The 18050-nt window shown below is 41.5% G+C and overlaps 2 protein-coding genes across 2 annotated transcripts; both read left to right on the top strand.

Annotated features, from left to right (window-relative positions):
• The first annotated feature begins 5423 nt into the window (after positions 1-5423).
• LOC133885403 (gibberellin 2-beta-dioxygenase 3-like) lies at positions 5424-9779 on the top strand. Its single transcript, XM_062325114.1, has 3 exons — positions 5424-6097; positions 7716-8064; positions 9303-9779. Exons 1-3 carry the CDS (start codon positions 5631-5633, stop codon positions 9552-9554), a joined length of 1068 nt encoding a protein of 355 aa, XP_062181098.1. The 5' UTR covers positions 5424-5630; the 3' UTR covers positions 9555-9779.
• Positions 9780-14577: 4798 nt separating this feature from the next.
• LOC133883986 (serine/threonine-protein phosphatase 7 long form homolog) lies at positions 14578-15124 on the top strand. Its single transcript, XM_062323399.1, has 2 exons — positions 14578-14781; positions 14855-15124. Exons 1-2 carry the CDS (start codon positions 14578-14580, stop codon positions 15122-15124), a joined length of 474 nt encoding a protein of 157 aa, XP_062179383.1.
• Positions 15125-18050: the final 2926 nt, after the last annotated feature.

Genomic DNA, 18050 nt, shown 5'->3' with positions numbered 1-18050 from the left:
GGACGGACGGACGGACGACCGATTGACTGCCCACCACGCCAGCCGAATCCTTCGCTGGGAGAGAGGGACGGGGCGGCGGGGCTCCCCGTGCGGCTGCGGCGCCCGTGGGTTTCGTAAGGAAACGGCCATGCGGCGTCAGTCCGTCCGTCCTTTGAGAAAGGGACCGGGTGCTGAGAATGCTTCCCAGTAATAAGCTTCTTTCTTGTCCGCTGTTCATTGGCGGCAAGATTGGACAAGCATGGTCCATGTCAAGACTTAAATCAAGCCAAAAGTTGGTACGAAGATCCTTCTTACAAGGGAAGGGCCCGAGTAATCTTACCTTTCTGTTAAGGGTTCTGTAGAACTCAGCTCCATAAAAAAGTGTTAACTCAATTGACACAAAGATATACCAGAGATAGTTCCCCGTGTGCCATAGAATATTAGTGAAGTACTCCATTTATCATGAGAAGAGTGATGATTCCTTCTATGCCATCAATCTAGTTATTTCATCACATGTGTGCCATACTCCTTTTCCTTTTTATGCCATCCTTTTTCTTTGATAATAATCCTTTAAATGAGATGCCTCTGCCGACAGTGCCATACGGAAAGGAAAAAAAGAAATGAAGTAATGGCAGACAAGCGACAATGACTTTTCGATGTCAAATCAAGAATTTTGATAACACATGTGGAATTGTCGCGAAACATAAATATATGAGTTTCTAGGTGATTGGCCTGCATTGACTTTCCCTCTTTTTCTACTTTTCTATTTTGGTTGCAACACCTTGCAGATATCTCATGATCTTGTTTTCTCTTTCTGCAAATCGAATTTGAACATGTGAAGTTTTGCTAAGCGGTATATGAATGAGCACTCCATCTCTCCAGTCATTTGAGGGCCTTCGAAAATTTGAGGGCCTTTCGCTCTCAAATTGTCCACTGTTCATCGGCTGCAAGGTTCGACAACCATGGGTAGCACCTACAATGGTGGTGAGTCTGAAACCTCAAATCGTCCATTCAAAGATTTTATCGAGCCAAAGGTTGATAACAAGACTTCTTCTTTTTTTTAAGCGAAGAGCCCCTGAGTAGTCAGACTTTCGTTTAATAGTTCTGCGGAATTCAACCCTAACAAACGAGATAAAAAGGTGTGAGATTCGAGGTGAGTGGCTCATACTTCCATCCCTTTTCCTTCTACTTTTCTATTTAGATTGCGATACCCAATGAATATATATCTCACCTTTTTGAACAAACTGGCTACAGATTGTGCCAGATTTATTTATAAAGAAGAAAAATTACAAACATGTCTCCCTAGCAGAGAGCATGCAGGTAAGAACAAAAATACTAGTTGGATTGGCGCACCTACGACGCACCTATTTTTTTGCACAAAGCATGACAAAATAAAATTAAAAAATTTTAATTCACTATTTTTTGACATCTCAATATTTATTTATGAATTTATCAATATTTAACATATTCATTTAATTATGGAGAAAATAGTGGTATTTTCATGCATACACATAATTTTAACATGTAGAAGACAATAATACGAACCTAATTAAGTTTATTTCATTTTTTTAAGTTTTAGATATTTTCCTATGAATTTTAGATTATTTCAGTTGATTTATCAATATAGCTATTATTCATTTCGCCATTTTTTCTGGAATTTCAAAATAATTATTGGTACATGTATATACTTATACATATATGTACGCATATGTATACTTATGTATGTGTATATATATATATATATATATATATATATATATATATATATATATATATATATATATAGGAAAACTAGTATGTACTCCTGGGTGTATGTACTCCCACCTCTCATATACCACTTTTACACGTGTGTTATACTTCTTTATCACTTTAAATATACTTCATTAGTAATTATAAGATACTACAATACAAATTCCACGAAAAATTTTATGAAATTCCATGATTTTTATCATAATTTGCGTATATACTTCTTTTATGTATAAAAAAGAGTATATAGCAAAAATGAAAGGCTAACATTGAATTTTTTTTCATACAACTCATATTGGAGTATCTTAGAATTAGTATTAGAGTATACTAAAAATGATAAAAGAGTATAAAGTGTTTGTTTAGGTGATATATTGCATGTGGGAGTACATACTCCTAGAGTATAGAATAGGTGTCCTATATATATATATATATATATATATAGGAAAACTAGTATGTACTCCTGGGTGTATGTACTCCCACCTCTCATATACCACTTTTACACATGAGTTATGCTTCTTTATCACTTTAAATATACTTCATTAGTAATTATAAGATACTACAATACAAATCCCACGAAAATTTTTATGAAATTCCATGATTTTTATCTTAATTTGCGTATATACTTCTTTTATGTATAAAAAAGAGTATATAGCAAAAATGAAAGGCTAACATTGAATTTTTTTTCATACAACTCATATTAGAGTATCTTAGAATTAGTATTAGAGTATACTAAAAATGATAAAAGAGTATAAAGTGTTTGTTTAGGTGGTATATTGCATGTGGGAGTACATACTCCTAGGAGTATAGAATAGGTGTCCTATATATATATATATATATGCAGATTCGTAGGACCCATTTGAATAGCAGCTGCAGTAACTTAACCCCTAGAATTACTCTAATTTTCTATCCTTTAATATTATAATAGATGAAAAGGAAGGAAAAACAAAGAAAATACTATCCTCCTCGTAACTGAAGCAATCACTTTACCCCGCAAAATGCCCAGGTCGTCGCTTCCTCCTTGATTTTGTTGACGAGCGAAGAGGCAGGAAGCTTTTTGTGCTGGAAAACTCCGAGTTCCATTCTTTTCGTATCTCCCAGCTGTTGAGGATTATGAGTTATTGAATGGCCTTCTTTGGGACACCGGTTGCCGATGCCAGGCCAGTCCACCATTCCAGCATCTTATCACTCGGCAACCAAGAGGCGGAATGTATCTGCGCGTGAGAGACCCAGACCGCTATAGAGTTCTACACATGTCTTGTGTATTTGCACTCCGCAAGTAGGTGGACGGTTGTTTCTATAGCACGGCGACACAGTGGGCATGTGGGACAATGCAGTCACCCATGCACCGCTAGGCTATCCGAATTCCAAATTCAGTTTTGTAGGATAAGGCAGGCGAAGAACTTGCATTTTAGCAACGCACATGCATTCTAGATTAGGGTTAGGTAGATGATTTTTGAAGACCTAAAGAATTAGGCCGTGTAAGCAGAAGAAGCCTTGTATTCGCCACGTTAGGTTAGTTTGCAGGTGATGTTATCTGGTATGGTTCCACATTATTAGAATCCCCGTGGAGTGCCGTTAGCGAAAATATCCAGAAGTTGACCACTTGACTTTTCTTGCTACAGTATCCTCTGACAGATTTACCAGGTGTTGTTTTTAACGTACTTAGGTACTGTTCATAAAATTAACGTAGCTAGCTATGTTACTGAATTCCTGTAACAAAAGATCTAAAACGTCCATCTCCATCCAGCTGCTGTCGAAGAGGTAAAGGCAGAGGCACTGTTTGCCCTGCCTTTTCTGCTGCAGGGGATACAGATCCATCCTACACATAGGTAACTGTCAGAACTCTGAAGCAGTATCCTACACGCATAAAAATGTAAAAACCTTCTAAAAATCACTTAGATTTTTATTTTCTTTCAAAAGTTATTTTGTTGTAAAAAAAATTCCTCAAGATTCGACTTTTTTTAAAAAACACCTCCAAAAATTCAAAAAAAATAAAAATAATCAAAATAATTCTAAAAAAACCTAGAGACAATTTAAGATCTTTTTTGAATTTTTTTCAAAAATAATATTCTTTACATCATATTTCATGGAGAGTAAGTTTGAAAAAAGAAAAACGTGCAGCTCATTTATTAATTCGAGTTAAATGCATAGTTAATTATTTACTAATCCAAAAATCATGAAAATAATTTTTTTAGTCTTCTTACGTGATCCTCTATCTTCTAAAAATACATGAAATCTTGAAATAGTTATTGTAACGTGCAGGATTGAGTAAATGTGTTGCAGATAGATTAATTCATAACTAATCCGTAACACCCCAAAAATTAATGAAACCACTTTTATTAGTTTACTTAAACAATGATTTGTGTAGGAAAAATAATGGTAGACATGACAAAGTTAAAATAACATGAGTTAATAAATTAGCTGCATGTTTTTCTTTTTTTCCAAACTTACTCTCCATGAAATATGATGGAAATGATATTATTTTTGAAAAAAAAATTCAAATAAGGTCTTATAATTGTCTCTAGTTTTTTTTAGAATTTGTTTGTGATTTTTTATTATTTTTTAAAAATTTTGGAGGTTTTTTCAATAAAGTTAAACTTTTGAGAGGTTACAAAACAACTTCTGAAGGAGAAAGTTAAAATCTAAGTAATTTTTAGGAAGGTTTTGCATTTTTCTCAGGATTCAATGTATCATACATACACCTACCTCTCCGCTCTCCCATATGTATATAAAGAGAGGCCACCCCCTTCGTCTCCCTCCCAGTGTGAAGCCTCTCGAGCTCAAAAGAAAGCCATCCTCTCATCCTATGCTTCCCTCCTCTTTTTCTTTGACATACATACACTATAGCATGGCGACACAGTGGGCATGTGGGACAATGCAGTTACCCACGCACCGCTAGGCTATCCGAAGTTCAAATTCAGTTTTGTAGGATAAGGCAGGAGAAGAACTTGCAATTTAGCGACCCACCTGCATTCTAGATTAGGGTTAGGTAGATGATTTTTTAGACCTAAAAAGTTGGGCCGTGTAAGCAGAAGAAGCCGTGTATTCGCCATGTTAGGTTAGTTTGCAAGTGATGTTATCTGATATGATTCCACATGATTAGAATCCCCCGTGGGGTGCCGTTAGCGAAAACACCTAGAATTTGACCATTTGACTTTTGCCACTTAACAAAGTATATGAGACATCAATACGGTCTCAATAAATATGTTTAACTATTTCTTTTGAGAACTAACTCTCGATAAATGTTGATAAAAATTAAATGATATTAAAATATTTTTTATGATAAGTTTACTACTATTATTTTTATATATCAAATTCTAATAATTTTGTGTATATTAGTAATTAAAGTTTTTAAAATTTAATTACACATATTATAAAACCGCATCTATTTAAGAATGGATATAGTAATTAGTATGCAAGATATCACTACAGTGCAGTGTATCCTACACGGAGCGTATCATCTGACTTTTCTTGCTGCAGTGTTCTCTGACAGATCACTATAGCAGGTGTTGTTTTTACTATAGCAGATACTGTTTATAAAATTAATGTAGCTAGATATATTATCGAATACCTGTAAACAGAAGATCTAAAACGTCCATCTCCATCCAGCTGCTGCCGAAGAGGTAAAGGCAGAGGCACTATTTGCCATCCTACCCACAGGAACTGTCAGAACTTTGAAGCAGTGTCCTACACGCATCTGGGATTCAATGTATCATATATACACCTACTCTCAGCTCTCCCATGCATATATAAAGAGAGGCTACTCCCTTCGTCTCCCTCCCAGTGAAGCCTCCCGAGCTCAAAAGAAAGCCTTCCTCTCATCCTCTGCTTCCCTCCTCTGTTTCTTTGACATACATACACTGTGCAGTGCAGTGCAGTGTGCACCCTGAGTAACGTCTGTAACCATGGTGGTTCTTGCCAAGGGCGAGCTGGAGCAGATCGCGCTCCCGGCGATGCAACGCGCGGCGCCGCCGATGGCCGCCGTGCCGGAGGTCGACCTGGCTAAGGCCGCGGCAGGGGACGACGGCGCGAGTGGCCGCGCGGCGGCCGCGCGCGCGGTGGCGGCGGCGTGCGAGGAGCACGGGTTCTTCAAGGTGACGGGCCACGGCGTGCCGGCCGCGCTCCTGGCACGCGTGGAAGCCGCGGCCGCCGCGTTCTTCGCGCTCCCGCAGCGGGAGAAGGAGGCGGCCAAGGTGGTGGCGCCTGGCGGCAGCCCGTTCGGGTACGCCAGCAAGCGGATAGGCGGCAACGGCGACCTCGGGTGGGTCGAGTACCTCCTACTCGGTGTCACCGCCGCCGGCGCCGCCGCGCCAGTGGCGTTGCCCGGCGCGGCATTGTCTGTGTCCGCGGAGGCGTGGCCCTGCTCTTTCCGGTGAGTTCACTCATTACTTGACGTATGTCATGTTTTGACAGTTCTTTACTCAAAAATGGTTGAATTAATTTGAATTGCCTTTTAAATGATTATTGATACTTCTTTGCCGTGAAATATACAAATTTCCTTTTGAACGAGTTATAATAATTTTGCTGATTTTTAATTTGTAACCTGATAGTTGGAAAAGTTAGTTTGAAAAAATGGCTAACAAAGTAGTAGACAATAACGGAACAAAGCTGTAAAAAACTATCGCATTGAGGATACAACATTCGGTAGATACTAATAATTGTCAGTAATGTTTACGTAAAATTATGATTTTAAGTTTTTGAAGGTCAGCTGTGTGGAGCATTAAATAAAAATGTTAAACATAAATGAGAAATAAATTTGCATTTCAGAGAATTTGATCTCTTATTTCTTTGAGGTCTCTATTTCCGGACTCACTTATCTACAGTAGCGTACTACTATTTATTTATATATGTAATTACCCCTAAAAGAAACGAGCAAAAAAAAAGGAGAGAAGAAACAGTGATTTCTTTTTTGAACGTTGAGAAAAGAGAGATCCAGAGAGGTGATGGAATCTCTGAACTGAAGCTCTCTCGTCACCACAGCGGCTACACCAGAAAATGATCTAGCACACCATTGTGTCCTAGTGTCTCATCCTGAGAAACTCGAGTCCATAGATCTATCAATCTATGGATAAACTTCGAAATGCAGAGAACTTAGAAAAAAAATTGGAACTACAAAGTTTAAAGAAAAGAAGCGGTCTCTCATGCATGCACCTCGTCAGTCATGAGAGTCATCACATGGTCGCACCACCGGGCTCTCCTGCTCCCGGCCGGCCAGGGGCAGGCCCACTAAAGATTATGGGTGTACATATATGTTCATCCGGTACTAACTACTGTTTATTGAACAAATTTGATGATTAAGAATGCTAATTTGTAACTGCCTATTGAGTATTGACTGCTATTCACTGAATGCTATATAAATTATTTAATATTTATTGTTATCAAATAATTTTTTTTAGTTATGTATGTTAAATTTGAAAATACTAGGCCAGCCAGAGTGTAGGCCTACGTGTCATCTGGGCGGCTGGCTCAGTGATCATTGCTCGCTTACTCACTGTTCTTATCCTATTCCTCTTCAAGTCTCTTTTTAATAATAATAAAATTGCTTTTATAAAGTGGAAAATATTAGAAACCCTGAGCTGGCCGACCGAATCTTTTCGCCTTCCAAGTTGCACACGTGCACGTAGGTACGATTGCACGGTTAAGAATTTGCGTCACGTGTGTTTTGCCTACTTCGAGCTGGCCTTCAATAATCAGACCTTTCCGCCTGCCGACTTCGTCACCGTCAACTACTATTTTCCATCGACACTCCTGCTCAACATGGCAAAGAAATGTCGGCCCACAGGTGACATGCGTGACATTTTTAAAAAATAAAAATTAAAAGCAAACATCTGTTGCTGTTAACCTGATGAATCTAACTCCATTTTGAGCTATGTAGTTGTAAAAACTGATATAGAAAATTTACTTACTCGAACGAGATGAATTGATAAATTACGGGAAATATTTACACTACAATCTCCTTGTTGACGCAACTTTGTTTTCTGTACCTGCAGTGATCTTCTGAACGAGTACATTGCAGCTGTGAGAAGGATGACATGCGAGGTGCTAGAGCTGATGGCGGAAGGGTTGGGTCTCGCCGAGAAAGATGTGTTCACTAGGTTAGCGATGGATAAAGATAGTGACTCTATACTAAGGGTCAACCACTATCCACCGCGTCCCGAGTTAAAGCAGCTGAGGCACAGTAGGTTGATCGGGTTCGGCGAGCACACCGACCCTCAGATCATCTCGGTCCTTTGGTCCAACGACATATCAGGGCTAGAGATCTCGCTGCGTGATGGCAACTGGGTGTCAGTGCCGTCGGACAAGGAGTCTTTCTTCATCAACGTTGGCGACACATTGCAGGTGTAATTTACTTGAGTTTTAGGATTCAATCATGGGTTTTCAAAAGTCACAACTAGCATGCCATTTTTCAAATAAATATGGATCAATTTACCAGATTCAACACAACTTTACAACTATTAATGAAAGTGAGTTCTTGGACACATCAAGTCACTACTTTTGAAAAAAATTCTTTGTTTAGCTGTACGGTACAGGAGCCCGCAATGTCATTCGGGTTTGAGCCGGGTCCATGGCTGTCCTGTTTGAGTGGACGTGTGGATGTCAAATAGAGGTCTAAGTTTCTATTCGACTCATCGGGTCTTCATCTGTCCCGTCTCAGTTAAGGTAAGATGGAGTGGGGCACCGGTTAGGACAGTGTAAGATGGGGTGGGGCACCAATTCGGGCGAGGTAGGGGTGGGTCAAGGTTTGCTCGCCCCACTCCATCCCAGAATATATGTTATTTGCACGGTTAGTGGGATATTAAGAATTTATTATTCCTTTCTAATGAAATTTTTAATAAACTAATGCATATATATAACTATTATCATGTTATGTTAGGTCTTGTGAATCTTAGATGTGATTTTTTTTATTGATTTGTATGTTGTGGTAGCTATTATCTTAATATGATCTAGAACTTTTAACGATTTTAATCGAAACGGAGCAGGACGGGTCAAAATCGAGGCTCCATGAAGCGGGGTGGAGAAAAAAAAAATCACCCGGTCTTGAATCGGAACAGGTCAGGATGGGGCGGACACACGGGTGAGATCGGGTGGAGGCAAAATCCCCCCCCCCCCCCCCACACTCCACTTTATCTAGATCTCTAATATCAAAGTGGTATTTCCATCCCAATCAACCAACCTTCTGTTGGAACCTTGCAGCCAGTCATTGCTTGTCAACAGGCAAATGGATCCGTCGTTTTTCAGATCTTTTTAGAACAAACCAAGCACCCCACACCGGTTACATAGTGATCGCATTTTCGTAGGTCCAACCAACCCGCACGCAAAATCTGAAAACTAGTAGAATTGTAATGAGCAAGATAGAAAGATGAACCAGTAGTTTGTTAGGGTTCTCGTGATAGAGTCTGTTTATCCGGATTTGAGTCTTAAACTTGATATTATTGTTCATATTTATAATATATATATATATATATATATCTTTGATGTCTTAATGTATTATAGGTATAGAGGAAAATTGTACTTACTTTGTTAAAAAAAGATAAACAGACGTTGATTCTTGATCTCACTCGTTGAGTTCAACGCAGGTTCTGACGAACGGGAGGTTCCGTAGTGTGCGGCACCGGGTGACCGTGAACAGCGCGCGGTCGCGGGTGTCGGTGATCTTCTTCGGGGGCCCGCCGCCGCGGGAGAGGCTGGCGCCGCTGCCGGGGCTCGTCGGCGAGGGCGGCCGCCGCCGGTACAGGGAGTTCACGTGGAGGGAGTACAGGACCTCGGCGTACAGGACCAAGCTCGCGGAGAACAGGCTCTGCCACTTCGAGACCGCCGCGACGAGCTGATACGCTGCTGATTTCCGACGTGTAGAAAGAAGCCTTTGTGCGTGTGATTTGATTTTCCATTTTAGGTGGTATATAAAGGTTTTGTGTTGATATAGGCTGCTGGGTAGTTGGTGACGTCGTGTACTGCTGCTCTGTTCCCGTGAGAATGTAAACGGCCATGGCTCCGTCAGAAATGTACGTGCATTTGGCCGGTTTACGTATGAATTTGAACTGTTAAAACTTAAACGAGAAGGAAATAGCTCGAATGGCCAGTGCCGCGAGGCGAGGCGTTCGGTGGGGAGCCTCGGGGCTACGGACGGGATGGAACGGCAGGTGCTCGATGCTTGGGTCGAATACAGTACAACAGTGCGAGCTGCGAATTGGTGAGTAGTCCCAAGAGAGAGTTTTTTTATTTTTTTATTTTTCTATTCAATATTTAAATAAATAGACTCACGATAGTAGAATTTACAGAAATAGATGTCTACCGCCCTCTGAAAGGGCTACAGCTTTTTCAGAGGGCGGTAAAGATGCCACGGTAGCACTGCCACCCCTTACTGCACTCTTAGAGGGTAGGTCAGGCTCACCCCGATGCCCAGTGTCCGGCGCCCTAACCGCTCTCTCAGGAAACGGATAGGGACCTCCGCCGCACCTGCCACCCTTACCATCCTCTTAGAGGGAGGTTAGCCCCCTTAACGCCATCTCAGGGAGCGATTAGGGGCCGCCCCCGCCCGTCCTCCTCTTCTCTCCACCCCTATATAAAGTCTAAAATTCAGAAAAAAGACTTATTTTAATCTTTAAAAAAAAGAAAGGAAGAGGAGAGGAGAGGAGGAAGAGAAGAGAGGAGAGGAAAGGGAGGCAGCGCGGTGAAGTCCTACTTTTTTTATCTGCGGATTTTGGATCTCACTTGTCGGTAATTTTTTATACTTATATTTTTATTAGTAATTAAAGTACCACTAGATCTAGGGTTTAACGGTATCACAATAGTTATATTAGATACGACCTATGGTTTAAAAATATAGGATATGCTGTATTTTGTAGTATATTGTAAATATTAATTACGACATGGTAGGATAGCCATCAGATACATAGTAGTATTTAGAGTATGGTAGTTTCGAATATCTAGATTTTACATAATAATGATGTAAGTTATAATTATAGTTAATTAAAACTTTATTAAATAGATGGAGGGTTAATTAGTTTGCTTAAGGGCAATATTAAATAAACCTATTGTTAGTGATCATAGGGTCGGTAATTTTGTTAGAGTTTCGATAATCAGAAATATAGTTTTCAGTATTAACATTAGATATATTTTCGGATGTTTCCAGGGTTGTCAGATAAATTATATTTTCAGATATATTATGATGAAGGTCAAATTAGTTATGGTCCTAGCGGTGTAGATCTCTCTGGATTTCAGCATATCGTTAAGGGACTTAGTAGAGCCAATGGGAGGATCATAGTGGGCAGTGCAAGTTGCTGATGCGCTATTTTCAACTGGATCCCCAGCAACATGAGCTTAAGCTGAGAGCTGTGCTAAGCCGTGCTAATCAGGGGTACTTTGGGGAGCTCATCCCCATCAATGCGACATCTACTTGGAGGCAGTATGTAGATATATCATGTGATCATGGTCTCTCTCTTATGCTCTTAGCTGAGGTGTACCAGAAGGATCCAACAGAGATAAACTCTGCGGAAGCAATAGCGGGAACAAGTCAGACAGTGGTAAATGTTGGGGACGAGCAAGATGTTGGGGATGTGTGAGATGCAACCGAGGGGTGTAGCCGATGAGGGGGAGCACATCCCTAGCATAATTGAAGAGATAGAGATGGAGGATCAAGAGCTGGAGGAATCCATTGCCGATGAGGATTCATCCAATGAGGAGGGAAATGCTCCTGTTCCTACAGAGTGGAGGAATTAGAAATTTTTGAAGCTAGTGGTCAGTGAGGCTCATCGAACACCGTGAGAATATCATGAGAACAAGGTCTCCCAGGGTGTTATGTACCCTAGTAAGGAGGCTGTTATTGATGTAGTTAAATTCTGGTCGTTGTCTCTTCGGAGGCAGTTCAAGGTTGTTAAGTCGAGTAAAAGGAGTACGACGTCAAGTGTTTGGTGTCTGATTGTCCTTGACGGGTGCACGCATTCATGGGGAAAGTGGGTTGACTATTGGGAGTGCTCAATAGTCAGGGAGTATAATTGTCACATTGAGGAAATAGAGTTCTCCCACTGGAACCTATCATCTTCTTTTGTTGCCAATATTATGTATGGGGAGATTGTGGACAACTTGAAGTATGAGCCACGATCAATAATCCATATTATTGAGGAAAGGTTCCAATACACAATAAACTATACCAAGGCATGAAGGGCGAAACAGAAGGCTATTGAGATGAGGTTTGGGACATACGAAGATTCATATAACAATCTACCGCATCAATTAGCCATAATATGTGTAAGAAACCCTGGAAGTTACTATGATATCAAGTATTACCCCTCGACTGATGTGAAGTATAGCGGGAAACGAGTATTGCAGTGTGCTTTCTTTGCATTTGCGGTAACCATCAAAGCATTTAGGCATTGTCAACCCATCATTTGCTTGGACAGGACGTTCCTCACTGGGAAGTATAAAGGACATATATTGTCTACAATTGGGGTCGACAGGAACAATCAAGTCCTGCCACTGGGGTTTGCCTTCGTGGAGAGTGAGAACAGGGACAGCTGGTATTGGTTCCTTGAGCGGGTAAAGCATGCTATTGTAGGTTTTGTTGGATATGCAATATGGTAGTGTTCGACGGTGTGTTACAACAAAGTGGCCTGACTTGAAGAGTAGGTGGTGCATGAGGTATATGGGTGCAAACTTTTACAGACAATTCAAAAATAAGGACTTGATGAATCTTTTCAAGAAATTGTACAGCCAAAACCAATAGAGAAAGTTCAATACCCTATGGGCAAGACTAGATGAACTAACCATGAAGTAGATAGCTGAGTTAGAAGCCACAGGAGATGACCCGATTGCTCTTGGACCTCTCCCAACAGATACTCCTCAGATAGTAAGGAGGTCAGGGTCAGCTATCAGGAACATTTCACAGTGGATACAAAATAAGCTAAAAGAGAAATGGGCTTTGATGTACGACATTGGAGGGGCAAGGTATGGGATAATGACAACTAATCTTGCTGAGGTCTACAACTGAGTCATGTGGGGTTTGAGGTCCCCCCCCCCACTTGTTGGAATTATAGAAGGTATTATGCATGGGACTTGCAGATATTTTATTGATCGCTACACAACTGCTTCGAAGGCAATAGAAGATAACTATATACTGTATGGATCGATGCTATGTGAGTACATGGAGAAGGCCACAAAGAAGGCACATATGCACTGCGCCAATCAAGAGGGAACTGCAGAGCACAGGTTCAGTGTCTTGTGTCGTGATAAGGGTCGTAGGGGTGGCAGACGTGAGCGGCATGTGCAAGAGTGTGTGCTTAGGATTGGAACATGCATCTGTATGTGTCAGATGCCACAATTGCTATACATGCCATGTACACACGTCATAGCTGCATGTGGGGAGCACAATATGCTACCCAGGCAATATGTTTCTAAGTACTTTACGAAGAATCAGATACTGAATGTATGGAACAATGAGCTGTATGGCTACGGCATTGTTGATACATTTACATGTAATCCATGTCCCTCACGAATCTATGTGCTAGACTTTGAGAGGATGAAGAACACACCGGGACGTTGACAAACTCGGCGTATTCGAAACGATATGGATGAATCCGAGGCGGGTCCAAGGGTGAAGCTATGCAGCAAGTGTAATGAAACAGGTCACACATACAAGTACTGTCCGAAAAATGTACCTGTTGTGTAGGTGGGGTCATGACGGTGGTTAAGTGTGTATTTAGCGTATCTTGATGTTATATTTGTAAGGTATTCGCATTAGTTATCTACGTTGCATTTGGACCTTACATTTGTATCTAATTGTGTACCTACATGTTGTAATAATTGTGTACGTGTATGTTATATGCTGTTTACGTAACTATGTGTATATTTCATGTAACAGACTGTTTATATTATTCATGTATATTTGGTTGCAATGTATATTTGGTTTTAATATATATTTTCTTGTCTACATGTTGTAACATATTCATGTATATTTGGTTTCAATGCAGATATCACGCACCCACTGACCCCCTGAGCTTCTTGACCCTACAGTGGACAAGAAGCACCGCAACTTCTTGTCTGTCGTTCACCTGATGAAGTTAGGAGTTTTTCAACCACGTGGCCCTGAGGAGCTACTTACGATCGACAATTATTGAAAGCACCGGTATGCCGCTAATTAGCTACGTATGTGCCAATTTATTTATTTATTGCATGCCCCACATTCACTTTATATTTCAAATGGTGCAGGTTGGCAGCATCTGGACTCCTACCGTTGTGTTGTTTGGTGGAGGCCCGAGCGACAGAGAATCCTGAGGCAGCGGCGAGATGATTTTATATTGCCCGCTTGCTGATTGCTGCACTAGTTGAACGGTGGAAGCCTGAGACTCATACGTTCAACATTCCCTGCGGCGAGATGGCTTCGATGTTGCAGGACGTAGCCTACATGTTAGGCTTACCTTGTGTCGGAGCTGCCGTTGGAGTCATCGATGTGGATGCAGACTGGATGAACGTCATGCATCAGCGGTTCGCCCCTGTTCAGCGGATCCGCCTACGTGCTCGAGTTCCTGTCGGATCCGCGAGGGCCCACGAAGAAGTGGATCCTCTAGTTCTAGGTACCTTACAATTTACCTTCCCAATTACTTTATGATTTTTAAGATATTTTACTCATCATCATTTGCATTACTTGTAGCCTGCATACATGCACCTGGAGGCCGGCTTGTACTCGGTCTCGAGGCACTTGAAGGCCTACCTGCTTTGGTTGTTCGGCTGGGTTATGTTCACCAGCGGCCAAGGCCACCTGGTGTCGAGGATCCTTATTCCGTACGTGAGGTGGATAGCAGATGCGGAGCTCGATGATGTCCCCCAGTTGAGCTATCCTCTACAGTCCTTGTTGCGATGTATCGGGCCTTGTGCGACGCGTGCACGAAGAAGGAGAGACTAGCCACATTTGTTGGGTGCCCACTACAGCTGCAGTTGTGGTCTTATGAGCGGTTCGTGATAGGCCGACCCATTGTGGACCAATTCCCGTACCCTGAGGAATGGTACGGCGAGCCCGAGGAGGATGGGCCCACCATGGGCTCGATGTGGTGTCGACGCCGGGTACGTATGAAATATATTAATGCTTCACTTGTCACATGTTTTAGTTCTGGTTTCTTACTATGTTTCTCCACAGTCGCATTGGGCGCATGAGCAGGCCCATAACGCGTACGAGCTTTTTAGGTCGCAGTTCGACTATCTTCATCCAGACAACATGGTCTGGACCCCCTACAGCCACTTGTTCATCCAAGCATGTGCGCCTTTCGGTCTGTCTTCATTGTGTAGCCGCGACGAGGAGTACTGGATTACGAAGAAGTCGCTCATCTTCGACATCTACGTCGAGGAGTACTCACCCCACCACGTCATGAGGCAGTTTGGACGCTTCCAAGCTCATGAATTTGCATGAATTTTGTTTCAATTCATGCAAATTCATGAGAATTATGTTCAATCCAACGCAGGATTAGTTCAATTTCATGCAACTTGTGGGCATGTCCATCCATATATGCGCTTAATTGCTCATATTCTTCAAATTCGTGATGAATTCATTCAATTTTTGCTCAAATTTCTCTCAAATTCAAGCAAAATCCGAGCAAATTCATGATCATATGTTAAATTTAGAACCATACCATTCACATTGATCATGTTCTAGGGCATGTTGATCTACATTGCGCCGAATCCTTCATATGTAGGTCAAATTTCTTGCAATTTTTCTCAAAATTCAAATGCCTTTGATCAATTCGCTAAAATTCAAGTCATATCTTTTGAAATTGATCTTGTCCTATATCTATCTTGAATCCTTAGCATGTTTGTCTCAATTCATATCCAAATCATGTTTTAGGGTTCAATCTGAGTCAAAATCATGTCTCTTTCTTATACTCGTTGCAATCGCTCATTGAGTTTTCATCTTTTTGTCTGTCATATGGGTCATGAGCGCAGTGATAAGGGCAAGGGAAAGGGCAAGGCCATTGAGCAGCCGAAGAAAAAGATAAAGTCTCAGAAGGAGTGGGACAGAGCCCTTGTTGCTGTAGATGCAGCAAATACACAGCGAGGCTTTACGATCAGAGACGACACCACCCCTTCTCAGCGTCGATCCACCCGCACCCGTCCTACCACTGGGTCACGCTTGATGCCTTCCGGCCAGTCAGGAAGCCGGAAGAGGGCTTGTTCGGAGCCAGAGTTCGAGCAGGAGGAGGAGCAGACTGAGCAACACCAGACAGAGCAGCCACAGACACAGGCAAAGCTTAGACTGCGTGACTTGACATCTTACAAGGGACCAAGGATCAAGAAGCTAAGGTTCGTCCCTATAGATGAGTGGTTTCCTGAGGTCAGAGAGGAGGGGGTTGATCCTCAGTTCTGGACATTGATGCAGGAGAGTTTCTTTCACTCATATGAGAGGAAGAAGGACAGCTTGAGCCTGCACAAGTCGCTCAACTGGTACTATATGCAGTTGGCTACAGGGGGAGTGGACGTGAGGCAGCACTTTGACGCTTTCCCAGGATTTACTGCTCTGGTCACGAACGTGGATAGATATGTTGCGGATTGGATCAGGGTGTTCTATGCCACAATATGGATTGCACCAGACATGACATTTATTCATGTTCATGTTCCAGGGCAAGACCTTCAGATTATACAGAAGCTGCATGCTCGAGGCTTTGGGGGTTTAGGTGAGTACCAGGTTTTTGCACGATGTCATTCATCAAAATGCTGAGCCCCCTCGCTGTCCTCTGGTTGGTGGTATCTTCCCTACAGTGATTTGACACAAAACTGTGATTGGAACCAAGTGGGAGAGAACAATGTGATTTGACACAAAACTATGATTGTTCACAAAGATCATCGACAATGAGCTTTTCTTGTGTCAAATTTATGTTGATGATATAATATTTGGTTCAACTAACAAAGAGTTTTGCAAGAAATTTGGTGACATGATGTCTAGGGAGTTCGAGATGTCGATGATTGGCGAGCTAAACTACTTCCTTGGATTTCAAATCAAGCAATTGAAGGAAGGGACATTCATCCATCAAGAGAAGTACACGAGGGACATCCTCAAGAAGTTTAATATGGATGATTGCAAGCCAATCAAGACCCCCATACCTACAAATGGACATCTCAACTTGGATGAAACGGGTAAATCGATTGACCAAAAACTTTATCGTTCTATGATTGGGTCACTCCTTTATCTTACCGCATCTAGGACCGATATTATGTTTAGTGTATGCATGTGTGCTCGCTTTCAAGCTAATTCTAAGGAATCACATCTTAGCGCGGTAAAAAGAATCCTTAGATACCTAAAGCGTACACCTAGCATAGGCTTGTGGTACCGGAAATATGCTAGTTTCCTACTCCTGGGATACTCGGATTCGGACTTTGCTGGATGCCGTGTGGATCGCAAGAGTACTTCGGGTGGGTGCCACTTGCTAGGGCGATCCCTAGTCTCTTGGAGTTCTAAGAAGCAAAACTCGGTAGTCTTGTCCACAGCGGAAGCGGAATACATTGCTGCCGGAGCATGTTGTGCTCAAATCCTCTATATGAAGCAAACCTTGTTAGACTTTGGTGTTCGTCTAGAAAAGGTTCCACTCCTTTGTGATAATGAGAGTGCCGTAAAAATTGCTAACAATGCCATTCAACACTCTCGCACAAAGCACATTGATATCCGTCATCACTTCCTAAGAAACCATGTGGCTAATAATGATATCTCTCTTAGTAGTGTTCGATCGGAAGATTAATTGGCGAATATCTTCACCAAACCTCTAGATGAAGCCACTTTTAGTAGATTGCGAAATGAACTAAATGTGATCGATGCTTCTAATGTCATGTGATGCCTTGTCATGTAGATGCATTCATGATAGGAGCTCGTCTGACCTTCTCAAGATAGTGGTGAACGTGAGTTTTGCTTGAGATGGTGGTTCTCTAGTTTTTCTCAAGGCATGTTGTAGGGTTCACCATGAAGAAGCTTGAGAAGGGAAGTAATATGACAAGATAGATTAATTTTATGCCTCGCATTCACATGTCATATAATATGCACTCATGTTTACTTTCATGCATATGTCTTGCATTGCATAAGCATTGGCGGTAGAGAGATCACAAAGGAGAATATCACTCTTTGAGTTTGTTGTTCATTCTTGATGTGAACATACAACTCTATAAGTGTGCTTAAATTGATATAAGTGCTTAATGCCTATTGAGTCATGATCTAACGAATTTAAAGCCTTAATCTTTAAGTTCATAGTTAATGTGACTCAAACATTTCCTTTGAAATTTTCTCCCTCTTTCTTTGGTCCTTAGTTGCCTATTTCGAAAAAATTATATATGGTAAAGCCTTTTGGCATATATTT

This window comes from Phragmites australis, chromosome 11 (genome assembly GCF_958298935.1).
Source record: "Phragmites australis chromosome 11, lpPhrAust1.1, whole genome shotgun sequence".
NCBI lineage: Eukaryota > Viridiplantae > Streptophyta > Magnoliopsida > Poales > Poaceae > Phragmites > Phragmites australis.
This window is presented reverse-complemented; position numbering and strand designations above follow the sequence as displayed.

Coding starts and splice junctions, on each gene's coding strand:
- LOC133885403 (XM_062325114.1), top strand. CDS start 5,631: ATGGTGGTTCTTGCCAAGGGCGAGCTGGAGCAGATCGCGCTCCCGGCG. Junction 6,098..7,715: donor GCGTGGCCCTGCTCTTTCCG/GTGAGTTCACTC, acceptor CTGTACCTGCAG/TGATCTTCTGAACGAGTACA. Junction 8,065..9,302: donor ACGTTGGCGACACATTGCAG/GTGTAATTTACT, acceptor AGTTCAACGCAG/GTTCTGACGAACGGGAGGTT.
- LOC133883986 (XM_062323399.1), top strand. CDS start 14,578: ATGTATCGGGCCTTGTGCGACGCGTGCACGAAGAAGGAGAGACTAGCC. Junction 14,782..14,854: donor CGATGTGGTGTCGACGCCGG/GTACGTATGAAA, acceptor GTTTCTCCACAG/TCGCATTGGGCGCATGAGCA.